We start from the raw sequence: 27,524 nt of genomic DNA, 5'->3' as shown, positions 1-27,524 counted from the left end.
AAAGATCTGATCACTACATAGTTTGCATTGAATTAATATCTATGTCATCAGTCTCTTTGCATAGCTAGGCCTCTACACAGTATGCACTTGTGGAGATCTGAGAGGATTGGGGAGGTAAAAGCACTTTGGCGGAAATTACACCTAGCCTATCAGCAGGGAAAGTGGACCAACATGAAATTGTAATCCCTCCCCTCAGATCTCCACAAATGCATAGGGGACAGGGGCTATAGGGTTCAATTTGCGATTGGTAGATGTTTCTCTCTGACTTCACTGCTGTTCTACTGAACACATCCCAGTGATGAGATAATAAATGGAATTGAAATGAAACACAATCATGTTAAACTGGCTACTCTACCTTTAAATTAGATTATTACACGGGAAGTGACAATGATGGAGCAGTGTTTATACTTTAATTGATGAATTTACATTGTCGATTAACAAACAAACTAAGTGAATCACAGTTGTTTTTATTATGGTCAACCTATAATTAAGAATGACGATCTCATTGTGAGGCGACACACGTTTCAGTAGGCAACAGTAGCAGTCAGACAGGCAGACATACAGACAGTCGATACAGTGGCAGCTGTTTTCCTCTGCCCAGGTTGGATTTCAGCATGATTGATATCTGTCAGGTACAAGCAAACGGCCCCTCATTTATCTGGCCATCTGCCAATCAATCATTCAGTCAGGACAGCCTCTTACTGGTGTGACATCACAGGTGTCTCAGGATTAAGTTAGCAGCTAATGTTAAAGAGATAGCGAACCAGAATAGAATTAACAACTCCCACTTCACTTTCCATCCTTCCTTTCCACACCCCTCACGCTCATCTCTGTCTTTGATTTGCTTTATAAAATGAATATTTTCTCTTTCCCTTTCCTCCCTCACCCTCCCTACCGCCGTCTTTGTAGACCCATCCCTGCCTCCCTCTCTGCAGAGCCCCTCCATGGCCCCCTCCATGTCCCCTCAATGCCCCCCTCAGTGGCTCCCGATAGGCAGGCGAGGCAGGCAGATGTAGGAGGAGGCGTACAGGTTGATGTTGACAGGGTTTCCATCCAGTCTGATGTCCTCCAGGGAGCGTCGTATGTAGTTACGGTCGTGGCTGTTACAGAATGTGTCCACATGAAGATTCTGGATGTTGTTGTTCTGGTGGGGAGAGGAGAGGAGGTTATGTGTTACTTTGATGAGGAAATTAAACTGGATGAAGCAGAGACATGATGGCAGACGTCATTAGATTAATTCATTAAATCTGGAGAGTCAATTTCTCATTACTTCACTGCTCCAATTTGACTCTGTGCCCGTTGTGAATCCATGACTACAGAGGAGAGGAGAGAGAAACCAGGTCGTCACTATCTGACCAAGTTGCAATGTCGGAAGCTCCTCCTAGTTCTACAATTTATCTTTTTAAATTCTGATTTTAAACCTAACTCTAACTCAAACCTTAACCACACTGTTAACCTTATGCCTGCGTAAATTAAGACCAAACAGCAAATGTTTGTTTTCAGAAATGATTATGACTTTGCAGCCTGGCCATTTAGTGGGAATCGAAAAGGGAGGTTATACTGGGTCTGAAACAGTATGGGGGACAGCCTGAGGATTGCTGTAGAGCTGTGTGGAGTGAAAAGTTAGTCTCCTCTATTTTCAGCCCTCAGAGAATACTAGGTTTGAGACAGTGTCTGCAGAAATGTGTATGCTAGTCTGGTTGTGCTGGGTGTGGGGAGTCCCACAGGAAAAAATATTGAAGTATACAGTAGTGGTACTACTATATTTATATATTATAGTATTCACCCTAGTGTTTTCGCAGTGTTTTTGTACAAAAACACTAAAGTGAATACTGTAGTATTTCATTTAGTGCTTTTACGGATATGACTAGTATACTGTAGTGTTTACTGTGGTATTTTTTGCAGACATTACTGTAGTATTTACAGTAGTATTTTTGCAGACATTATTGCAGTATACTGTAGGACAGTGTACTGTAGTATTTACTATAGTGTTTATCTATATTTTTTTGCTATGTTTTTGGGGCTTTGTCCTTGAGTGAAACCTACTGGACAAATACGAAAATACAAAATTGTCCATAACCTGTAAGGAGGTAGGATTGGGAACTGAACGGCTGCTCCTTCCTGTAATCTGTAGGTAGGTAGGACTAGAGTCTGATTGGATAGCTCAAAGCTTCTGCTCTTTTCTGTCCATTTCATCTCATGGGATGAGAGGAGGAGGCAAGGCAGGCAGGCAGGGGCAAGGAGGGCGTGGTTGACTCAGGTGGATTGAGGTGCGGGGAGTGCAGGAGTGCACATTTTGCAGGTGTTTTTTTTAACAGTATGGTATTTCTTAGTTATTCTCTATGGGTTGACCCTGTGGAGGATTGTGTTGTTCTTTTTGTTTCCATTAAGACTTTTTATTTTCTGCCAGAAGATGTGTGGGTTGGAGTCTTTACCAAGCTGTTTCTAGAATGTATTTATCTATGATTTGGTGTGGGGGGGGTATCTGGTCTTGCTGTATTTTCTCCTTAATTATCTTTGGACAAGGTGGAGGAGGTGAGGTGGGAGTTGTTGTTTTGGTAACCTGATGGTAGTTAGAGAGACGGTATCCTCCCAGGCCTGGATAATGACATTCCCCAGCCTCTCCACCAGCTGATACAGCATCTGTTTTTTGTTATTGTGACTGTAATGTTTTCTATGTTGCTTGGTCTATACTTGTCATGTAAGCTTCTCACTCATGGGTGGCACAAATTGGGAAATGGGCAGGGGAATGGGCAGGGTATATGCTAATGAAATATTAGCATATCTGTAGCCATGAAGTTCTTTGAAAGGCTGGTCATGGCTCACATCAACACCATTATCACAGAAACCCTAGACCCACAACAATTTGCATACCGCCCCAACAGATCCTCAGATGATGGAATCTACATTGCACTCTGCCCTTTCCCACCTGGACAAAAGGAACACCTATGTGAGAATACTATTCATTGACTACAGCTCAGCGTTCAACACCACAGTGCCCCCAAAGCTCATCAATAAGCTAAGGACCCAGGGACTACACACCTTCCTCTGCAACTGGATCCTGGACTTCCTGATGGGCCGCCCCCAGGTGGTAAGGGTAGGTAACAACACATCCGCCACACTGATCCTCAACACAGGGGCTCTCAGGGGTGCGTGCTCAGTCCCCTCCTTTACTCCCTGTTTACTCATGACTGCACGGCCAGGCACGACTCCAACACCATCATTAAATTTGCCGATGACTCAACAGTGGTAGGCCTGATCACGACAACGACGAGACAGCCTATAGGGAGGAGGTCAGAGACCTGGCCGTGTGGTGCCAGGTCAACAACCTCTCCCTTAACATGATCAAGACAAAGGAGATGATTGTGGACTAGAGGAAAAAGAGGACCGAGCACACCCCCATTCTCATCGACGGAGATGCAGTGGAGCAGGTTGAGAGCTTCAAGTTCCTTGGTGTCCACGTCACCAACAAAGTAACATGGTCCAAACACACCAAGACAGTCGTGAAGAGGGCACAACAAAACCTATTCCCCCTCAGGAGACTGAAAAGAGTTGGCATGGGTCCTCAGATCCTCAAAAGGTTCTACAGCTGCACCATCGAGAGCATCCTGACAGGTTGCATCATTGCCTGGGATCGGAACTGCTCGGCTTCCGACCGCAAGGCACTACAGAGGGTAGTGCGAACGGCCCAGTACATCACTTGGGCCAAGCTTCTTGCCATCCAGGACCTCTATATCAGGCGGTGTCAGAGGAAGGCCTTATAAAAATTGTCAAAGACTCCAGCCACCCTAGTCATAAACTGTTCTCTCTGCTACCGCACGGCAATAGGTACCTGAGCGCCAAGTCTAGGTCCAAGAGGCTTCTAAACAGGTTCTACCCCCAAGCCATAAGACTCCTGAACATCTAATCAAATGATTACCCAGATTATTTGTATTGCCCCCCCCACCCCTCTTTACACCGCTGCTACTCTCTGTTGTTGTCATCTATGCATAATCACTTCAATAACTCTACCTACATGTACATACTACCTCAACTATCTGGTGCCCCCACACATTGCCTCTGTACCGGTACCCCGGTGCTATTGTTGTTTTACTGCTGCTCTTTAATTACTTGTTACTTTTATCTCTTATTCTTGTCTGTATTTTTTAAACTGTATTGTTGGTTGGGGGCTCGTAAGTAATTATTTCACTGTAAGGTCTAAACCTGTTGTATTCGGCGCATGTGACTAATACAATTTGATTTTATTTGTAGTATAGTATCCTACAATATACTACAACATTCTATAGTAAGCACTACACAATCGAGGGATACTACAGTGTGGAGTATAGTATTCTACAAAATGCTATAGCAAGTACTACACGTGATCGAGGGAATCCTTTTTTGTTGTGGAGGATTTTAAAGTATACTCGAGTTCGCTACAAAATGCTATAGAATGATATAGTAAGTACTATAATATTCTATAGTAACCTGTAGTATTTTTTATGTGGGGTGTGTGAGGTGAATGAGCGGTGTGTGTGAGATGCATGAGGAGTGTATGAGAGGTGTGTGCGGTGTGTGTGAGCTGTATGAGGGGTGTGAGTGAGGTGTTTGAGCGGTGTGTGAGGTATGTGAGGTGTATGAGGGGTGTGTGTACATGCATGTTGATACCTGCAGGTGTAGTACTCGGAGGCTCTCAGGTAGTGGGACGGGGATGTAGTCCAGCTTGTTATCAGACAGATACAGGAACTCGAGCAGGCTCATCTCCTGTTTAGGCCAGATGGAGTAAAACAACAATGTAAAACATCAATAAAAGCCACCAGAGGGAGCTCCATCTCTATTCAGTCAAGAGAAACTGTATCCTACAATACTGCTTCAGCTACTTGGTATTTACTGTTCAATGATGTTGTAAAAAGGATTGCCTTCTGGCATTTACTTCAAAGAATTCATACAAATTATAGCTAGAGTGTGTGTGCGTGTGAATGTCTTTATGTATGTGCTTGCAAATGTGTGTGTGTGTGTGTGTGTGTGTGTGTGTGTGTGTGTGTGTGTGTGTGTGTGCGCACCTTAAACCCATCTGTGTGTAGTCCATTGCTGACCAGTCTGTTGTTGCGCACATCGATGTATCTGAGGGTGGGTGGGAGCTCTGGCAACGCCTGCATGTTGTTATCAGCCAATAGGATGTCCTGGAGCTGTGGTAGGGGGCGGAATGCATCTTCATCCACCCCAGAGATCTGGTTCCCTGTTAAGTCGATGCTCTTCAGCTTGTCTGGAACACACAGACCAGGGGGTTGAGGTGAACATATACTGTATCACAGACAGTGTTGGTAGGTTACGTTCTAAATGTAATCTGATACAGTTACTAGTATACAGTTACTAGTTACCTGTTCAAAATTGTAATCAGTAATGTCATTTTTGGATTACCCATACTCGGTAACATAATCTGATTACTTTCAGTTACTTTTGGATTACTTGCATTATGCCCCCACACACATGCCCACCTCCTTCCTTGACTTTTCCTAAGTCTATGTATGTTCGAATTTCGACATCACAAACAGAATCTGTGTTATAAGCAGTTTTAAGAAGACATTGTTTTCCCTGAGTGCCAAAAAAGGACTTTTTCAAATCCTACAGAGTCACATGCAGGTAAGAAGTTTTGATTTCTGTATATTTGATTTGTACATATTGTATCAGAAAGATAAGAGGATGAGGTTTCCAAAATACTTGCCATTGTCAAATAACTCTCAAAAGTGAAGAGATGAGCTCTATTTCAAAATATCACTGTTTCCAAGAGTAACCACTGTTCTCACTCCACACATGTCAAAAGACAGCCTACAGCAGGGGTACTCAGCTCTTACCCTACGAGGTCCGGAGCCTAATTAGCATAATACAAAAATCTCAATAAAAATCTGTCAAATTAACCTTTTCACATGTGAGTTCCAAATATCTCTAACGGTCGCCGCAGCGTGATTTGTTTTATTCACATGTTTTATGCACATGTCAGAATTCCAAAATGTCTCTTTCGCAAATGACAGGTGTGGCAAGGAGTGGAATGTTAGCTAAAAAGACTCGTATCCAGACTAACATGATATCTCTTAATAGTCAAATGAATCCGCCACATTAATATCTCATTATGTATACAGGTTAAAATGTAAATTGCATCATGTTTACACTTTTGGTGGTGTGCCCACAGTTAAGTTGTGTCTCCACACTTAAGTTGAAGTATTAAATCTTTTATCGCCATTGTGGAACAAATTGTTTTCACCTTGGGAACTATTCATCTCCCTGTAACGGCCGTCGTTAAAGGTAGTAAACCAAGGCGCAGCGTGGTTAGTGCTCATCTTGTATTTATTAAACAGAGAACACTATAAACAAAGAAACAAAAACGACAGCCCACAGTTCTGTCAGGTTAGACAACTAAACAGAAATGAACCACGCACAAACACAATGAAAAACAAACCTACTTAAATATGGTCTCTAATCAGAGGCAACGAGATTCAGCTGCCTCCAATTAGAGACCAACCCCAAACAAATACAACATAGAAATAGATACCCTAGCATAAACATAGAAATAGAAGAACATAGAACATAACCCCAAAACACACAGAAAAACACACCCTGCCACGCCCTGACCAAACTACAATAACAAATAACCCCTTTTACTGGTCAGGACGTGACAGTACCCCCCTCCCCCCTCCCCCAAGGTGCAGACCCCGAAATGCACCTCAAACAAAACAAAAAAAACACAAAAACAACCCCAAACTTAAAGCTAGGGAAGGGAGGGTGGCCACTGTCAACGACGGTTCTTGTGCTACACCCCCCCCTTCCCAATCCTCCCCCCTACGGAGGTGGCTCAGGAGCGGGACGCAGACCCCACTTTATTTTAAGAGTGTGAAATGTCAGAATAATAGTAGAGAGAATGATTTATTTCAGCTTTTATTTCTTTCATCACATTCCCAGTGGGTCAGAAGTTTACATACACTCAATTAGTATTTGGTAGCATTTGCCTTTAAATTGTTTAACTTGGGTCAAATGTTTCAGGTAGCCTTCCACAAGCTTCCCACTAAAAATTTGGTGAATTTTGGCCCATTCCTCCTGACAGAACTGGTGTAACTGAGTCAGGTTTGTAGGCCTCCTTGCTCACACACACTTTTTCAGTTCTGCCCATACATTTTCTATGGGATTGAGGTCAGGACTTTGTGATGGCCATTCCAATACCTTGACTTTGTTGTCCTTAAGCCATTTTGCCACAACTTTGGAAGTATGCTTGGGGTCATTGTCCATTTGGAAGACCCATTTGCGACCAAGCTGTAACTTCCTGACTGATAACTTGAGATGTTGCTTCAATATATCCACATACTTTTCCGTCCTCATGATGCCATCTATTTTGTGAAGTGCACCAGTCCCTCCTGCAGCAAAGCACTCCCACAACATGATGCTGCCACCCCCGTTTATTATGGTTGGTTGATGCGGAAAAAAAACAAGCATGGCAGCGCGCACAAACTACCCATCATAGGATAATTTTTGATTTCTAGAACGTGTTTTCCTCAATTATTTCGATCAATACTTTTTTCCCCCACTGTAAGTCATCTTTACAATAATTTACAGTGTGTACATGTTCCTTATCGGTTAAACTACTATCTTACATGTATTGAATTGGTGGCTATGGAGAGGGTGGAGAACAAAGTGCTGCTGGATGTGTATGATACATTCCCCCTCCAAAACAAACCATATTTGGTTAGAAGAGACCCTACTGATTATTTCCCACACACTTTAGCTGAGACAGGTAAAAATCTCTAACAAGCCAATATGTACAGTGAGGGAAAAAAGTATTTGATCCCCTGCTGATTTTGTACGTTTGCCCACTGACAAAGAAATTATCTGTCTATAATTTTAATGGTAGGTTTATTTGAACAGTGAGAGACAGAATAACAACAAAAATATCCCGAAAAACGCATGTAAAAAATGTTATACATAGACAGTATGGTATCCCGGGAAGTCTACCCTGGGGGTTGGTGATAGAGGAGAGATACATGCCGCGACGTTGGCACCTTCTGCTGGGAGTACACGGACTGGACACCCCAACGCGGATGGCTCCAAGTAGAGGTAATTAGGGGAGAGTGCCAATCAGCTGTGCAGGTCACATAAAGGGAGCACCATGGCACACCGCGAGGAGGGACAGAGAGACAGACACGGAGCAGAATCTGAGAAGAAGGACCGAGCCAAACCCACGTTATTTTGTTATGTTTATTTTGTTGCCTAGTAAAGTCGTGTTTTCTGACTAGAACCAATTTGGACAGACGTAGAACGACAAATACAAACATAGACAGATGTATTGGAAGACAGACACATTCCTCTAAGAGGTTTGTTCACAGCAAATCTCTCCCCCTCCAGCTGGCAGGGCTGACCTAAATACACTCTTGCCTTAGCGGTTTGCTGTTTCACCCTTTCGTGCCTGGTGCCAAAGCATTAAATCAAGGCTGAGATCTTGGGGTTGAATAGACTATACATTTGAAACATAATTGCTTAAGGACACCTATGGCTGATTTTATGGCTCAGGGGCCCATATACCAGTTACTGAGGCCTGCTTTACGGTGATCTCTGGCCTGAGAGAGGGTACCTAGAGGCCAAATTCCAATAGGGAATAAATATTGGAAAATATAATTATTAACACTACAAGCCAATTTGTATCCCATGTACAGTCCATTGGTGGCTATGGAGGGGGTGGAGAATTAAGTGCTGCTGGTTATATACGACACAGTCCCTCTCCAAAACGACACGTTTGGTCAGTAGAGACCCTACTGAGTATTTTCCACCCCACTTTAGCTGAGACAGGTAGAACATTTCTCTCTCTACAGTCCAATATTCTCAACATCAGTGTGAACCTACACTGATTGTACAAAACATTAAGAAAATCTGCTTTCGATGACACAGACTGACTAGGGGATTGCAGGTGAAGGCTATGACCCCTTATTGATGTCACTTGTTAAATCCACTTAAATCAGTATATATGAAGTGGAGGAGACAGGTTAAAGAAAGATGTTTAAGCCTTGAGACATGGGTTGTGTATGGGTGCCATTGGAGTGTGAATGGGCAAGATAAAATATTTAAGTGCCTTTGAACGGGGTATGGTAGTAGGTGTCAGACGCACCGGTTTGTGTCAAGAACTGCAACGCTGCTGGGTTTGTCACACTCAACTGTTTCCCGCGTGTATCAAGTAATTGTCCACCACCCAAAGGACATCCAGCCGACTTGACTGAACTGTGGGAAGTATTGAAGTCAACATGGGCCAAACGAACATGACATCATTAAGTCATCCCTTTAAAGCCTGTGGGGAATATAAAACGCCGTACCATGAAATGCAATGGCACAACCAAAGAAAGCTTTTTCTAGACTGAAATAGAGGTGCTATGGTCAGAGGTCGAGGTCGACAAAATTAAAAACATAGCTATAAAGAGAGGACCATTAGGACAAGTTGCTTTACATTTGGCAAATATACTTAAAATGAGTAGGCAACACTTGTCACTAAGCCATCCATTGTAAACAGCTCCCTCCTGTAGTCGTATAGACAAACATTTCCGTTCTTAGGCCAAATTGCTATTCTGCAGAATGAACGAGTCATGCGTTCCACCTGGCCACCACATTCAGCAGTGTATTTTGCACATCACATAACCTATCACCTGCATATTAAGTGAGGGGAAGCGTTTTCTGTTCACATATTTTAACTTGTTTTGGGATGGTGCTTTTATGGAGATGTGGGTGCCATCTATTGATCCATTTATATATATTGGAATTGATTGACGCAACCTGGACTCAGGGGGAGAAGTATCATAGTAAATGTAAATCCAAGACACGCCAATTAGAAGTTATGTTTTGTATTGGTATGTATTCATTTGAGGATGTTACAAATTTGTACAATATGTTTCGAATTAACAAAACGTATGATATGTAATGAATTCCAATTTGTTGTGGCTAACGCTAGCTAGGTGGTTAATGCTAATGTTAGCTAGGTTCTAACGTTAGCTAAGCTAGGGGTTAGCATTAGGGGTTAAGGTGAAGATTAGGGTTAGGAGTTAGGTTAAATGGTTAAGGTTTGGGGAAGGGTTAGTTAACATGCTAAGTTGTTGAAAAGTAGCTAAAAAGTAGTAAATCGTTGCAAGTTGTTAATTAGCTAAAATGGTCCATGATGAGATTCAAACAGGCTACCTTTGAGACGTTTGCGTTATACAGTCGTGGGCAAAAGTTTTGAGAATGACACAAATATTAATTTTCACAAAGTCTGCTGCCTCATTTTGTATGATGGCAATTTGCACATACTCCAGAATGTTATGAAGAGTGATCAGATGAATTGGAATTAATTGCAAAGTCCCTCTTTGCCATGCAAATGAACTGAATCCCCAAAAAACATTTCCACTGCATTTCAGCCCTGTCACAAAAGGACCAGCTGAAATCATGTCAGTGATTCTCTCATTAACACAGGTGTGAGTGTTGACGAGGACAAGGCTGGAGATCACTCTGTCATGCTGATTGAGTTCGAATAACAGCTTCAAAAGGAGGGTGGTGCTTGGAATCATTGTTCTTCCTCTGTCAAACATGGTTACCTGCAAGGAAACACGTTCCGTCATCGATTTACACAAAAAGGGCTTCACAGGCAAGGATATTGCTGCCAGTAAGATTGTACCTAAATCAACCATTTATCGGATCATCAAGAACTTCAAGGAGAGTGGTTCAATTGTTGAGGAGAAGGCTTCAGGGCGCCCAATAAAGTCCAGCAAGTGCCAGGACCGTCTCCTAAAGTTGATTCAGCTGCAGGATTGGGGCACCACCAGTAGAGAGCTTGCTCGGGAATGGCAGCAGGCAGGTGTGAGGCGAAAACATTTGGAGGATGGCCTGGTGTCAAGAAGGGCAGCAAAGAAGCCACTTCTCTCCAGGAAAAACATCAGGGACAGACTGATATTCTGCAAAAGGTACAGGGATTGGACTGCTGAAGACTGGGGTAAAGTCATTTTCTCTGATGAATCCCCTTTCCGATTGTTTGGGGCATCTGGAAAAAAGCTTGTCCGGAGAAGACAAGGTGAGCGCTACCATCAGTCCTGTGTCATGCCAACAGTAAAGCATCCTGAGACCATTCATGTGTGGGATTGCTTCTCAGCCAAGGGAGTGGGCTCACTCACAATTTTGCCTAAGAACACAGCCATGAATAAAGAATGGTACCAGCACATCCTCCGAGAGCAACTTCTCCCAACCATCCAGGAACAGTTTTGTGACAAACAATGCCTTTTCCAGCATGATGGAGCACCTTGCCATAAGGAAAAATTGATAACTAAGTGCCTCGGTGACCAAACATCGATATGTTGGGTCCATGGCCAGGAAACTCCCCAGACCTTAATCCCATTGAGAACTTGTGGTCAATCCTCAAGAGGCAGGTGGACAAGCAAAAACCCACAAATGCTGACAAACTCCAAGCATTGATTACGCAAGAATGGGCTGCCATCAGTCAGGATGTGGCCCAGAAGTTAATTGACAGCATGCCAGGGTGGATTTCAGAGGTCTTGAAAAAGAAGGGTCAACACTGCAAATATTGACTCTTTGCATTAACTTCATGTAACTGTCAACAAAAGCCTTTGACACTTATGAAATGTTTTAGTATTCGGGGTATTCATAGTAACATCTGACAAAAATATCTAAAGACACTGAAGCAGCAAACTTTGTGGAAATTAATATTTGCGTCATTCTCAAAACTTTTGGCCACGACTGTACACCCAACCATCCACCCTGACTTACCACCCTACTTTAGTTTTGCTTTAAGTAACCTTCTGTCTTATGTAACTAAACCAAAGGTAACATCATACTAACTTGAGTGTCATAAATTTACATTTACTATGTTATGTCTAGTCTATGAGACTAGGCTTATTGATGGCAAAGAAACCTCTCTTCACTTCAACCTGTTTTGCGATGGTCTATGGAAATTGTATTTAACTATTCATTTTGCTGATGATTGCATCTAAAACATAGGCTCATGGAGGGCTGTGAAATACCCATCGTCAAGTTCCAGCATTAGCATTACACATGCAAAGAATGAGTTGTTAATAGTTTCCTTGTTATTTTTGTTGTTGTTATCAATACCAAATTCAATATGGTCCATGTAAAAAATATTGGAGATAATATACGAAAATTACTTGAAACAATTAAACATTCTGAAACATCAAAGATACCAGGCCTGGTCTTCATAACACATTTTGAAAAGATGTTTGATAAAGTATGACTATAATTGATATATAAATGTCTGAATTACTTTAATTTTGGTGAATCTCTTCTGCAATGGGTTAAAGTTATGTACAGCAACCCCATATGTAAAATAGTAAAAAATAGTAAAATAGTTACTTCTCAGAAAGTATTGAGCTTTTAAGAGGAGTAAAACGGGCTGTCCATTGTCTCCATATCTATTTATAATGATCATTGAAATGCTAGCTATTAAAATTAGATCCAGCAACAACATCAAGGGGTTAGAAATCCAGGGATAAAAGTGTCAATGTATGCTGATGACTGAAGTTTTTTTTAAAGTCTGTAATCTGGATCCCTGCAGTCTCATTGAAGATTTTGATCACTTTTCTAGCCTCTCTGGACTAAAACCCAATTATACCGTATTAAGTTTTGGATCGCTAAAAGACAGTGTTTACACTACCTTGTGGTTTACCAATAAAATGGGCGTATGGTGAAGTAGACATACTTGGTATTCACATCTCAAAAAATATTTATTAATTTACCACAATCAATATCAATAGAAAGTTTGCAAAAATTGATACGATTCTGCAACCATGCAGAGGTATTTACTTGTCTATTTGTTGAAAAATCACATTGATTAACTCTTTGGTCTGATCACAGTTTACTTACTTACTAACGGCGCTGCCTACTCCAGACGACTAGTTTTTTAAATCATATGAGCAAAAAATATTTCATTTTATTTGGAATCCTAAGCCAGATTAAAAATTAAATGTGCCTAATTATATAATGAATATGAATTTGGGAGACAAAAATTATTAAATATTAAAGCTTTAAACATGTCACTAAAAGCTTCACTCATTCCTAACCCAAAATGGTTCTCCAGTAGATTATGAAGAAAGGCTCATTCTTTTTGCCTTTATACAGACTTCTCATTTCCGACAAATTGAAAATTAAATTTTGTTTAAAGTTTCGCCCTTTCTTAAACAAGTCATACAAAGCTGGTTACAATTTCCACACAGTCCCGTGTGGCTCAGTTGGTAGAGCATGGTGTTTGCAATGCCAGGGTTGTGGGTTTGATTCCCACGGGGGACCAGTACGGGAAAAAATGTTTTTATGAAATGTATGCATTCACTACTGTAAGTCACGCTGGATAAGAGCGTCTGCTAAATGACTAAAATGTAAATTTCAGTTTTATCATCCAGAAATGTTATGGTTAAACTCAAATACTGATTAATAAAAAAAAACATTCTTTATGTAAAAAAAGTAAAACAATTGTCTTATGTTAATTAATTAAATTACGAATAGAAACGGTGGAGTTATGTCACATATGCAGCTATCGGAAATATATGGGAATGTCCGCTCAATCCAAACTTACAACCAACTGATTGCAGCAATACCACAAAAATAGAGGAGGCAAGTGGAAAAGGGAGAGGTAGGGTACTTGTTTGCCTGCCATATATTAAAGATACAAATTGGCTGAAAGGAATTGGCATAAATAGAAAAATATACCAGTTTAATTTGAGGACAAAATGTTGACGGCTGAGCCAAACAGGTTGCAAAATAAATGGGAAAAGATTTTCGATTACCGATTCCATAACAAATGGTTTATGAACTGGTACAAAAAACAACACTTGATTCAAAACTTAGAGTTTTTCAATTTAAATTATTATATAAAATTCTTGCAACCAACAGAATGCTATATATATGGGGCATACAACAATCTCAGGTGTGTAGAATCAGAATCACGAGATAATTTATTCTGGTATTTCCTCTATGTAGCTTGTTTCTGATCACAGGTTCAGTAATGGTTCAAAAACAACATCATGCACTTAAAATTAACCTTACAAATAGCAGTTTTGGGTGATTTGGAAAACCAAAGTCAGTCAAAAAATAATATAATAATACTCTTAGGAAAGGTTTTCATCTTTAGCTCATAATCTGTGATTAGAAAGGTTAAAAAATTATGTAAAACATCACAGCACAATTGAAAAATATATGGCACATGGAAATCAAACGAGGGTGGTCTATGGTGATAGGTGGGCTGAGAGTGAGTGGCTGAGGGTTGGGATTAAAGATGTTATGTTTGTTAATGCATTATTGTTATGTGACTGCTTTATATTAAAGTACCATGTATGTAAAATGTGTATGTAAAATGTATATGTAAAATGTATATTTAATAAAATATATGTACACTACCGGTCAAAAGTTTTAGAACACCTACTCATTCAAGGATTTTCTTTATTTTACTATTTTCTACATTGTATGACATACCACACTTCAAGTGCAGTCGCAAAAACCATCAAGCGCTATGATGAAACTGGCTCTCATGAGGACAACCACACGAATGGAAGACCCAGAGTTACCTCTACTGCATAGGATAAGTTCATTCGAGTTACCAGCCTCAGAAATTGCAGCCCAAATAAATGCTTCAAAGAGTTCAAGTAACAGACACATCTCAACATTAACTGTTCAGAGGAGACTGCGTGAAACAGGCCTTTGTGGTTGAATTGCTGCAAAGAAACCACTACTAAAGGACACCAATAAGAAGAAGAGACTTGTTTGGGCCAAGAAACACGAGCAATGGACATTAGACCGGTGGAAATTTGTCCTATTGTCTGGAGTCCAAATTGGAGGTTTTTGGTTCCAAACGCCATGTCTTTGTGAGATGCGGTGTGGGTGAACGGATGATCTCCGCATGTGTATTTCCCACCATAAAGCATGGAGGAGGAGGTGTGATGGTGTGGGAGTGCTTTGCTGGGGACACTGTCTGTGATTTATTTAGAATTCAAGGCACACTTAACCAGCATGGCTACCACAGAATTCTGCATCAATATGCCATCCCATCTGGTTTGGGCTTAGTGGGACTATCAATTGTTTTTCAACAGGGCAATCACCCAAAAGACCTCCAGGCTGTGTAAGGGATATTTTACCAAGAAGGAGAGTGATGGAGTTCTGCATCAGAAGACCTGCCCTCCACAATCCCCTGATCTCAGCCAAATTGAGATGGTTTGGGATGAATCGGACCGCAGAATGAAGGAAAAAGCAGCCAACAAGTGCTCAGCATATGTGGGAAATCCTTCAAGACTGTTGGAAAAGCATTCCAGGTGAAGCTGGCTGAGAGAATGCCAAGAATGTGCAAAGCTGTCATCAAGGCAAAGGGTGGCTATTTGAAGATTCTCAAATATAAAATATATTTTGATTTGTTTAACACATTTTTGGTTAAACAAATCAAAGTAAACTGCCTGCTACTCAGGCCCAGAAGCTAGGATATGCATATAATTGGTAGATTTGGATAGAAAACACTCTAAAGTTTCGAAAACTGTTAACATAATATCTGTGAGTATAACAGAACTTATTTGTCAGGCAAAACCCCGAGGACAAACCATCCAGGAAAAATATGTTTGAGTTCACTGTGTTTTCAATTGGATTTCTATGCGAATCTAGATTTTTGAGGCACCTGCTTGCAGTTCCTATGGCTTCCACTAGATGTCAACAGTCTTTAGAAATTGGTTGATGTTTTTCTTTTGAGTAATGAAGGAGTAGCCCTTTCCTTTTTGGGTGTGGAGCCAAGTGGACTGTTTTGTTTGGGGCGCGCGACCTGTAGCTCGCTCCACTTTCATTTTATCCACTATTGAACACAGTATATTCCGTCTTAAATTTTATCGATTATTTACGTTTTAAAATACCTAAAGTTGGATTAGGAAAGTTGTTTGAAATTTTTGGACAAAGTTTACAGGTAATTTATTAGATAATTTGTAGTCATGTTGGGAGAGTTGGAACCGGTGCTTTCTGAATCAAACGCGCCAAATAAATGGACATTTTGGGGATATAACGATGGAATTTATCAAACAAAAGGACCATTTGTGATGTTTATGGGACATTTTGGAGTGCTAACAGAAGAAGATCTTCAAAGGTAAGGCATGAATTATATCGTTATTTCTGAGTTTTGTGTCGTGCCTGGCGGGTTGAAATATGATTGTCATGTGTTTGTATGGTGGGGTGCTGTCCTCAGATGATCGCATGGTTTGCTTTCATCGTAAAGCCTTTTTGAAATCTGACATGGTGGCTGGATTAACAAGAAGTTAAGCTTTATTTTGGTGTATTGCACTTGTGATTGTATGAAAGTGAAATATTTCTAATCATTTAATTAGAATTTCGCGCTCTGCAATTTCACTGGAAATTCTGATAGCGGAACGTCTAGCCGTAACATGTTTTAAAGGGGCAGTGTTGTATTTTGAGACTGTCTTCAATAAGCTAAGCAGCCAATAGGTAGAGGGTAGCATAATGTGTCTGATTCTCTCTGATAATGGTATGGGAATAATAATGAGTTTTATTTTGTAAAGTGGTTTCTTGCATCAAACAACACAACATTTTCAGTCACTGCCATGAAGGACAAGTGGATAAACAGGTTATTGTCAAGTCGTGCATGTTTTTTTCAAAGGTATCATGGATTGTAGGCCTACATTGAACACCACACCTTTACTGCTACTGTAGGCTGAATGATAGAACAGCTATTTCTATGTTCAAATGTTATGAGATGCATTTTTATCCATTGTTTTTTATGGTAGGCCACTCTGGTAGGTCTACATTATGATTAAATAGCCGCAGCAGCCCGTGTAATCACCCTCACTACTTGCAGGGTGAGGTGAACTACTGTTTCACACAGAGAAGGGGGTGAGGTGAACATATACTGTATTGTCAGTTATTATTATTTTGGCACTATCTAGCCCCATTATTATTGGTCTCTAAAGGGGGGAATTAGGTTTTGCAGCCAGTAGTGTGTGTGTGTGTACGCCTGTGTGTGTGTTTGTGTGTGTGTGCATGCCTCCGTGCCTGTGTGTGTGCGTGTGCCTGCATATATCTTACTGAGGTTGATGAAGTCAGTGTTCTTGACATGTCTGATACTGTTGAAGCGTCCATAGAAGTGTGTGGTATCTTTAGGCAGTGGAGGAATCTGCTCCAGGTTAGCATCATCACAATACACACTTCCACTGATGCACACACACAGCAAACATGTGGGCATACCTGCACAGAGACAGAGAGAACATTACACACGCACACTCCCACTGGTAAGCATGCATGACTGTAAGTCACTTTGGATAAATATTATTTATAAATATTATTAATACTATTACTACCCATATTATTACACTCTTGCTCTTTTGCACCCCAGTATCTTTACTTGCACATCATCATCTGCACATCTATCACTCCGGAATTAATGCTAAATTGAAATGATGTTCACCTCTAGGGCCTATTTATTGCCTACCTCCCTACTCTTCTACATTTGCACACACTGTAAATAGATTTTTCTATTTTTCTTTCCTTTTGTGTTATTGACTGTACATTTGTTTATGTGTACACACTCTGTGTTGTAGTTTTTGTCGCACTGCTTTGCTTTATCTTGGCCAGGTCACAGTTGTAAATGAGAACTTGTTCTCAACTGGCCTACCTGGTTAAATAAAGGTTAAATAAAAAAAAAAAAAAAAAAAAATTAAGGTGTCTGCTTAGTGGCATATTATTATTATTATTATTATTATACACACAGAAAACACGTAGGCATACCTGCACAGGTAGAGATTACATTTTGTGCACGCACACACACACACGCGCTCACACACACAGACACGTGCACACGCACACATACACACACACACACGCTCACGCACACGCACACACACACACACACGCTCACGCACGCGCACACACACACACACACACGCACACACACACGCACACACACACACACACACACACACACACGCGCGGCTCACCCAGGCCAGTGTCGGGTCCAAACAGGCCTGGTCCTTTGAAGTCCAGAGTTACTGGTGCCAGGGGAGGGGTCGGCCTGGGGGACAGGGTCATCTCCTCCTCATACTCAGGAGGGGGCATGTTGGCCGGGGGAGGGGTCTCAGGAGCAGGGGGGGCCACTGTCCCCACCTCGATCTGCTCTCACAGAGAAGAGTACATTAGTAGATTGACCAATTCACCTCTCTCAACCACTCTCTCTCGTTTCCCTTCTTCCACTACCATCATTCCTTCCCTTCCCTCTCACACCCATTCCTATCGCCCATATTGTCCACTCTTACTTTTCTTCTCTCTTTATCTTGCCTCTCCTCTCTTGTTCCTTCCTCTTCTTTCTCACCCTCTGCTAGTCTCTCCTCTATCCTCCTCTCCTTCTCACCTCTTGGTCTAGGTCTTCATAGTCATAGTTTTCTCCATTGAGGTCCAAGTTTTCCCAGTCTGTCTCTCCATTCATATCAAAGTCATCCAGGTCATAGGGCTGTTCGTCTGGCTCCGCCCCCCCCTGAGGGGCACACACACTGGGGCAGGGGCCTAGTAGAGTCAGGGCAAAGGCCCCAACCACACACAGAACCACCATTCTCAGGCTACACATGGAACTACCTGTGATAAGAGATTGTCAGTCAAAGGGTTAAATTCAGTAGGCTCTGGTTAGTGTTAATGCTAGCATCTAAAATCCACCAAATCGTCTTACGAAATCCACCAAATCGATCTTTGTATATGAATTCTGTATGGTTGCAATCTGCGATAGTAACCTGGTAGATTTTTTTGGTTAGTAAACCCAATCTGCATTGTAGTTGATCTATATTTTACAGGCTCTTCCATTTTGTTTTTAACAAGGGCATTAGTCCAATGTTTGCATGACCTCTACGGTCCACCTCTCCCTACCACCTCCGGCCTGTCTAGCCTAAGTACAGCTGAAGATGTCTTTGTTCACACACACGCACACACAGACACAGACACAGATACACACAACTCCAGATGTCCACTGTCTCAGACACAACCACCTCCAAGGGCAAATCAAATGCAACTGGATATTTCAAATGATGTACAGTCTTAGGTCAGATCTCCACATTTCCCTGTTCTCCAAATGTGACCCTGTATGTTTTGGAGTTTGTTTCTGCACGTCAGATCTGACCTCAGATCAGACCTAAGGTTGCCCAGGGGTCACATCTAGGATCCCTGTTGCTTTGGAACCAAGGGAGTATTGTTGAGTTGTTGGTAAGAATGCAGATGGAATGTTTGCTCTGAAAGCAGACATGAGTGTGTGAGTCTGGCCTTGGGTTTGTCTGGTGCCAACAGAACTTAACAGGGAGAGGTGGACCCTAGAGGTCATGCAAACATTGGACTAATGCCCTTGTTAAAAACAAAATAGAAGAGCCTGTAAATACACAAAACAGGATTATGCACCAGAAGTTATATTATTTGATGACCAATAAGGTCTATTGAATAGAATATTGAGATGACTGATTTTATCAACAAACTGAGTGCTAATATTGTACTAGTCAAGCCACGTTTCAAGGGATGTCAATTGAATGACTGAAACATGTGCATAAATAGGAATTACATTGTACGTAATGAGTCAGCAAAATCACAATAACGTTGTTGCCAATCAGAGAAATATCCAAATCACACTCTGGGACATGACACTAACAAAAGTGGAATTACACCACTTTATGAACATGTGTATCGATTGACATCACCAGCTTATTGTATTAGTCCCTTAATAAAACCAAACCCTATTGGCCCATTGAGTCATTCTCTAGTGACAGTGGGGTTTAGCAGCACAAGAGTATGCTTAGAGAGAAAATCAATTTCCAAATACACTGTGTAGTAGTCATGAAATAGAACTTACCAGTGTCAGGAGTTACCTAATCCCCTTTTTATCCTCTCTCTTCTCCTGTTTTCTCCTTTAGAGTGCTGTTCTAGCAGGGTTAACTAATCCCCTCTCCTCGTCTCTCCTCTATTGTCTTCTCCTTTAGAGTGCTGGTCTAGCAGGGTTAGCCAGTGGAGGAATGGACCCCTGTTGTCCAGTTGGCTGGTGAGGGACGTGACCAAAATAATGGGTCATTATTAGGAGAGGTACATGGGAGGGGGGAGAAAAGAGTGCTTTTGAGGGAAGGCAAGGTCATGTAGGTCAACATGTACTCAGCTGTTACTAATCCCCCCCACACACACACACGTACACACGCTCACACATGCACACATTCCTACTTCTCCCAGATCCCTCCTCCTCTAGTCTTTTTGAAGGCCTAATTACTCTAGCTGACAGACCAATGTAATGTTCGAATAACACAAGGACTATATGGTTTATATGAAAAATTCCAGAACAATCAAAAATATTCACCTTCCTAAAAATGGTTCTATCCAGCTTTGTCCAATTTACGTCAACAAAGAAGGCACCATATGGGAGTTAAGGTTAGTGTTAGAGTTTTGATAGGATTCTTGGACTAACTTTGCAATAGGAGATGCTCTACCTTGGCTGGAATCGGCTGAGATCTAACCTGGAACTCCACATCCAAGCCTTTTCACCAGTTACAGTGCCTTCAGAAAGTATTCACACCCCTTGACTTTTTCAACATTTGGTTGTGTTACAGCCTGAATTTAAAATGGATGAAATTAATATTTTGTGCAAATGCCTTACACACAATAACCCATAATGTCAAAGTGTAATTATGTTTTTATAAACTTTTACTAATTAATTAAAATTGAAAAGTTGAAATGTCTTGAGTCAATAAGTATCGAACCCCTTTGTTATGACAAGCCTAAATCATTTCAGGAGTAAAAATGACCTTAACAAGTCACACAATAAGTTGCATGGCCAAACTGTGTGCAACAATAGTGTTAAACATGATTTTTGAATGACTACCTCATCTTTGTACCCCACACATACAATTATCTGTGAGGTCCCTCAGTCGAACAGTGAATTTCAAACACAGATTCAAGACCAGGGAGGTTTTCCAAGGCCTCGCAAAGGGCATATAAATGGGTAAAAATGGAAAAAGCAGACATTGAATATCCATTTGAGCATGGTGAAGTTATTAATTACACTTTGGATGGTGTATCAATACACCAAGTCACTACAAAGACACAGGCATCCTTCCTAACTCATTTACCGGAGAGGAAGGAAACCGCTCAGTGATTTCACCACGAAGCCAATGGTGACTTCAAAACCGTTACAGAGTTGAATGGCTGTGATAGGAGAAAACTGAGGATGGATCAACAAGATTGTAGTTACTCCACAATACTAATATAAATGACAGAGTGAAAAGAAGAAAGCCCGTACAGAATAAAAATATTCCAAAACATCAATCCTGTTTGCAATAAGGCAATAAAGTAAAACTGCAAACAAATTGGCAAAGAAATTACCTTTATGTCCAGAATACAAAGCGTTAGGTATGGGGAAAATCCAACACAACACATCAGTGAGTACCACTCTTCATATTTCCAAGCATGGTTGTGGCTGCATCATGTTATGGGTATACTTGTCATCAGCAAGGACTAGGGAGTTTTTCAGGATGAAAAAAATGGAATAGAGCTAAGCACAGGCAAACTCCTAGAGGAAAACTTGGTTCAGTCTGCTTTCCAACAGACACTGGCAAACAAATTCACCTTTCAGCAGGACATAAAACAAAATAGCAAATATGCACTGAAGTTGCTTACGGAGATGACATTGAATGCTCCTGAATAGCCTAGTTACAGTTTTGAGTCAAATCGGCTTGAAAATTGATGGAAAGACTAGAAAATGGCTGTCTACCAACCTGACGGAGTTCGAAGAATTTTAAAAATAATAATGTGTACAATCCAGGTGTGCAAAGCTCTTAGAGAAAGCCTCACAACTGTAATTGCTGCCAAAGGTCATTCTAAAGTATTGATTCAGGGGTGTAAATAATTATGTAAATTAGATATGTATGTATTTCATTTTCAATAAATTTGCTAACATTTCAAAAAATATGTTTTCATAAATTTTTTATTTAGGCTGTAACACAACAAAATGTGGAGTAAGTCAAGGGGTATGAGTACTTTCTGAAGGCACTGTATAGATATTGTCCAGTTGATGATTGTCACGACTTCTGCTGAAGTCGGTCCCTCTCCTTGTTCGGGCGGCGTTCGGTGGTCAACGTCATCGCCGATCCACTTTTAATTTTCCATTTGTTTTGTCTTTGTCTTACACACCTGGTTTCAATGCCCCAAATTACCTGTTCATTATTTAACCCTCTGTTCCCCCATGTTTGTTTGTGTATGATTGTTTCTATGTAGGAAGGTTTGTTATTGTGGGCTCTGTTTTTGTATTGCATTTATTATATGTTGTGTAAAATATGGTTATTTACTCATATCTGCAGTCCTGCGCCTGACTCCTATACACCAGCTACACACAGACTTTCTTACAGAATCACTCACCCGAAAGAATGGAGTCAGCAGGAGCAGGCGCCCTCCCTTCAGAGATAGAGGAGTGCGTCCAGCAGCACGCGACCATATTGCAACATCTGGGCACAGCCATGGATCACGTGCTGCAGAAGATGGATTGTTGGGAGAGAGGAGTAGGTCATCCAGTGCCTCCACCAGCCCCACTACAGCAGGTCCCACTGTCCACCCCTCCTTCACCCGGTTCCAGCGGGATCTGGTTCGCGCTCCCGAGGGAGTATGATGGGACGGCTGCCGGATGCCAGGGGTTCCTACTCCAGCTTGAGCTCTACCTGGCGACTGTCCACTCCTTCGGAACATGATAGCGTGTCACCCTCGTCTCCTGCCTCTCAGGCAAAGCCCTGGAGTGGGCCAACGCCGTATGGAGTGAGGGAGACGCGGCGTTGGACCATTACGCAGGTGAACAACTGTTCCACCTAATGCAGGGGACAAGGAGCGCACAGGATTTTGCATTGGACTTCCGGACCCTGGCTGCCAGCGCGGGATGGAATGACAGGGCCCTGATCGATCACTACCGGTGCAGTCTGCGCGAGGACGTCGGCTGAGGCGGACAGGGCTTTTGGTCACCTGAAGGCTCTGTTTACCACTGTTCCCGTGCTGGCTCATCCGGATCCCTCTTTGGCGTTCATAGTGGAGGTGGACACGTCCAAGGCTGGGATAGGAGCCGTGCTCTCTCAGCGCTCGGGCATGCCACCAAAGCTTCACCCCTGTGCTTTCTTTTCGAAGAAGCTCAGCCCGGCGGAGCGAAATGATGATGTGGGGGACCGGGAGCTGTTGGCTGTTGTCATCTGGATGGACCACTTCAATCTGGAGTACATCTGGGCGGCGAGGAGACTGAACCCTCGCCAGGCAAGGTGGGCCATGTTCTTTACCCGTTTTTGTTTTCACTCTGTCCTACAGACCAGGTTCCCAGAACACTAAGGCAGACGCACTGTCCCGTATGAATGACACAGAGGAGCGGTCCATGGATCACACTCCCATACTTCCGGCCTCTTGCCTGGTGGCACCGGTGGTGTGGGAGTTGGACGCGGACGTAGAGCGGGCGTTACGCACAGAGCCCACTCCCCCCCAGTGTCCAGCTGGGTGCCTGTACGTTCCGTCTGCTGTCCGCGATCATTTGATCTATTGGGCCCACACGTCACCCTCCTCTGGTCACCCTGGCATCGGTCGGACGGTGCGTTGCCTTAGTGGGAAGTACTGGTGGTCCACCTTGGCCAAGGATGTGAGGGTTTATGTTTCCTCCTGCTCGGTGTGCGCCCAGTGCAAGGCTCCCAGGCACCTGCCCAGAGGGAAGTTACAACCCCTACCCGGTCCACAACGGCCGTGGTCGCACCTGTTGGTGGACTTCCTGACAGATCTTCCCCCATCACAGGGCAACACCACGATCCTGGTCGTTGTGGATCGGTTCTCTAAGTCCTGCCATCTCCTCCCTTTGCCCGGTCTCCCTACGGCCCTACAGACTGTGGAGGCCCTGTTCACTCACGTCTTCTGGCACTATGGGGTGCCTGAGGATATAGTCTCTGATCGGGGTCCTCAGTTCACGTCCAGGGTCTGGAGAGTGTTCATGGAACGTCTGGGGGTCTCGGTCAGCCTCACCTCAGGTTTTCACCCCGAGAGTAACGGGCAGGTGGAAAGAGTAAATCAGGATGTGGGTAGGTTTCTGCGGTCATATTGCCAGGACCGACCGGGGGAGTGGGCGGTGTTCATCCCCTGGGCAGAGATGGCCCAAAACTCACTCCGCCACTCCTCCACTAACCTCTCTCCTTTCCAGTGCGTACTGGGGTATCAGCCGGTTCTGCCACCGTGGCATCAGAGCTAGATCGAAGCTCCTGCGGTGGACGAATGGTTTAAGCGCTCGGAGGAGACCTGGGACGCCGCCCATGTGCACCTGCAACGGGCCGTGAGGCGGCAGAAAGCGAGCGCCAACCGCCACCGCAGTGATGCCCCGGTGTTCGCACCGGGGGACCGGGTCTGGCTCTCGACCCAAAACTTGCCCCTCCGCCTGTCCTGCCGGAAGCTGGGTCCACAGTTTGTGGGGCCATTCAAAGTCCTGAGGAGACTGAACGAGGTTTGCTACAGGTTACAGCTTCCCCCAGATTACCGTATTAATCCCTCGTTCCATGTGTCTCTCCTCAGGCCGGTGGTGGCTGGTCCACTCCAGGAGTGTGAGGTGCGGGAGGTTCCTCCGCCCCCTCGATGCTGTTCGAGCCATCCTGGACTCGAGGCGTCAGGCGAGGGGCCTTCAGTACCTCATGGAGTGGGAGAGGTACGGTCCGGAGGAGAGATGCTGGGTGCCGGTGGAGGACATCTTGGACCCTTCGTTGCTGCGGGAGTTCCACCGTCTCCATCCGAATCGCCCTGCGCCTCGTCCTCCGGGTCGTCCCCGAGGTCGGTGTCGGTGCGCGGCTGGAGCCGTCAAGGGGGGGTACTGTCACGACTTCCGCTGAAGTCGGTCCCTCTCCTTGTTCAGGCGGCGTTCGGCGGTCGACGTCACCGGCCTTCTAGCCATCGCCGATCCACTTTTCATTTTCCATTTGTTTTGTCTTTGTCTTACACACCTGGTTTCAATCCCCCATTTACCTGTTCATTATTTAACCCTCTGTTCCCCCATGTTTTGTTTGTGAGTGATTGTTTCTATGAAGGAAGGTTTGTTATTGTGGGTTCTGTTTTTGTATTGCATTTATTATATGTTGTGTAAAATACGGTTATTTACTCATATCTTCTGTCCTGCGCCTGACTCCTATACACCAGCTACACACAGACGTCCTTACAATGGCCAGGGCGTGACAGGGGGTGTTTTGGGTGGTTTGTCTATGTTTTCTATTTCTATGTTTTGTTCTAGTATTCTATTTCTATGTTGGAGGTTTTTTGAGATGATCTCCAATTAGAGGCAGCTGGTTCACGTTGTCTCTAATTGGAGATCATATTTATGTTGGGGTTTTTTCTAGTGTGTTTGTGGGCAGTTGTATTCTGTTTAGTTGTGTTCTGTGTAGTCTTCAGTACCTAACATAACTGTTAGCTGATCGTTTTCTCTTTGTTATTTTCTTTAGTGTTCTGAGTTTAATAAACAGTAATTATGAGCACTCAACACGCTGCGCCTTGGTCCCCTCTATATGACAGCCGTTACACAGACAGGCAGTGAAACAGACAGGTTTTTCGTGCTATGTTGAAACAGCAGACCCAGGGAGGAGGAAGAAAGAGTGAAGGCACACAGCAAACTTTTTTGTTCATTTTTACTTGTTTTCACTTACACACACACTTTTCCACTTTTCCCGAACATCACATATGTAGTATAAATATGTAAGGGTGTGCACAATGAAAATGTTTCTTTACAGAAAATGAGCCAAGGCCAATGAGTCTCAAGTTGAAAAAAGAATTAATTGTATCATTTTTTTCTTTTAGTAAACATTGAAAATGGGTGCCACAGACCCGAACACCGCCCAAGGATTAAGTCCCAAATCCATTCAACTAAATGACAGTATGACAGACACTATGATGTGTGATTTTATTCATTCTATCAACTTCATGTTGTTTTCAACCCACTTCATTTAGTTTTCTGTCTCAGTTTCTGCTTCACAACACCTTTCAATTACTCTTTGCGTTCCATGTTTTGGCTGCCGTAACTCGCTATACACTACCTCTGCATTCCCACAAAATCCCATTAGGATTACCATAAAATTGGAATTACTTACGAATCCAGCACTCACCTGTCACATTGATTTCTTGAGAATATTCCAGTTATTCCTCATGATATTTCTGGCGGACTCGAGCTCTAACAGAGAAATTGTGTGTGGTGCATGCATGCGTGCATGTGTGAGTGCGTATGTGTGTGTGTTTGGCTGGATTAGCCAAAGAATGAACTCAGCCCCCTGGCAGCAAAGAAAGCTGGGAACAAAGTAGAATATAAATAGGCCAATATGGCATTATGATTAGAGGGAGATTGAGAGAGACTGTGTCAAGGGCTATACTGATTCAGCAAATGTTACTGTTACTGATTTCATAAACTAGTTCAAGAGTGTATCTAATACATTACTATTACCAGTGGTGTAAAGTACTACTTAAATCGTTTTTGGGGATATCTGTACTTTTACTTTTACTCCACTACATTCTTAATAAAGAAAATATGTAATTTTTACTCCCATACATTTTTCATGACACCCAAAAGTACTCATTACGTGTTGAATGCTAAGACAGGACAGCAATTCACACACCTATCAATATAATGCGTTGTCCTCCCTACTGCCTCTGATCTGGCAGACTCAGTAAACACAAATGCTGTTTCTGTCCGTAAATTTGAAAACAAGAAAATAGTGCCCCCTGGTTTGCTTAATATAAGGAATTTGATGTATAGCTTTTACTTTGTACTTTTACTCAAGAAATGACAATTGAATATGTGTATCAATTTATCAGAAGTACGTCATCGATGACGTCCGAAGCTTCATTTGATCACATGCTCGTGCCCAACTCGACTCCTGTGTGCCCTCTCATGCCCAACCCAGTTCCTGTGTGCTCTACGGGAGGCTACTTGAGGAGAGAGGGTGGCCACATTCAGTTTGTACCCCCTGCCGCCTGTGTCTGCTAGGTCAAGCACCACATGCCTCTCTTACCAAACTTGTTAATGAAGGGTCCGGTTCCACCTCGGTGATCCAGTCCTATGTGGACTTTCGAGACCGGTCTAGCTAAACAAGCTCTGGATAGCGTGCTAGCCAGGTTGGCTAACTCGCAGAGGTGAACTAGCTATTAATAACTATTCCTGCCTCCCTATGATGGAGTTGCTAGGGTAGCTCTCTTGTTTAATATACGTAGCGTTAAGTCTCTTGTTTATTATAAACAGACCGTGCTGTGGTCAAAGAGTCTAGCTAGGTTAGGCTAAAAACAGGTCTGAATGACAAGTGAGTCTCTGCACAAAAAATATTACTGTGACAACAGTGCCCCTACACTTGGTAAACGGGATACTATGTCAGCCATTGTCAGAGCGCCCTGTGCCTGTATACAGAGCGCCCTGTGCCCGTATACAGTCTCATGGAAGCACAAAGTATGTTGGAAAATTGTCCATGTTTAATACTGCCCCCTCTGGGTTATATAAATCTCCCCAG

The 27,524-nt window shown here is 42.9% G+C and overlaps 1 protein-coding gene across 4 annotated transcripts; it reads right to left on the bottom strand.

Annotated features, from left to right (window-relative positions):
• Positions 1-388: 388 nt before the first annotated feature.
• optc (opticin) lies at positions 389-26,269 on the bottom strand. Of its 4 annotated transcripts, XM_029775958.1 has the most exons (9): positions 26,136-26,259; positions 22,405-22,514; positions 19,859-20,041; positions 18,386-18,606; positions 17,976-18,147; positions 17,068-17,226; positions 5,043-5,245; positions 4,648-4,743; positions 389-1,144 (listed from the first exon to the last, which is right to left on the bottom strand). In XM_029775958.1, exons 4-9 carry the CDS (start codon positions 18,596-18,598, stop codon positions 977-979), a joined length of 1,011 nt encoding a protein of 336 aa, XP_029631818.1. In that variant the 5' UTR covers positions 18,599-18,606; positions 19,859-20,041; positions 22,405-22,514; positions 26,136-26,259; the 3' UTR covers positions 389-976. The 4 variants fall into 4 exon arrangements, with proteins under 4 accessions (XP_029631818.1, XP_029631817.1, XP_029631820.1 ...); XM_029775957.1 differs by lacking the exon at positions 22,405-22,514 and having other exon boundaries at positions 26,136-26,268; XM_029775960.1 differs by lacking the exons at positions 22,405-22,514; positions 26,136-26,259 and adding an exon at positions 20,481-20,497.
• Between the last annotated feature and the right edge of the window lie 1,255 nt (positions 26,270-27,524).

The sequence above is a fragment of the Salmo trutta genome, chromosome 14 (genome assembly GCF_901001165.1).
Source record: "Salmo trutta chromosome 14, fSalTru1.1, whole genome shotgun sequence".
Taxonomy (NCBI): domain Eukaryota; kingdom Metazoa; phylum Chordata; class Actinopteri; order Salmoniformes; family Salmonidae; genus Salmo; species Salmo trutta.
This window is presented reverse-complemented; position numbering and strand designations above follow the sequence as displayed.

Bases quoted from the DNA above. Each gene is read 5' to 3' on its own strand.
- optc (XM_029775957.1), bottom strand. From the start codon at position 18,598: ATGTGTAGCCTGAGAATGGTGGTTCTGTGTGTGGTTGGGGCCTTTGCC. The intron at 5,246-17,067 runs GTAAGATATATG...TGTGTGTTCCAG, and splicing joins CACTGACTTCATCAACCTCA to ACAAGCTGAAGAGCATCGAC. The intron at 1,145-4,647 runs GTATCAACATGC...TCTCCCCACCAG, and splicing joins TCCGAGTACTACACCTGCAG to AACAACAACATCCAGAATCT.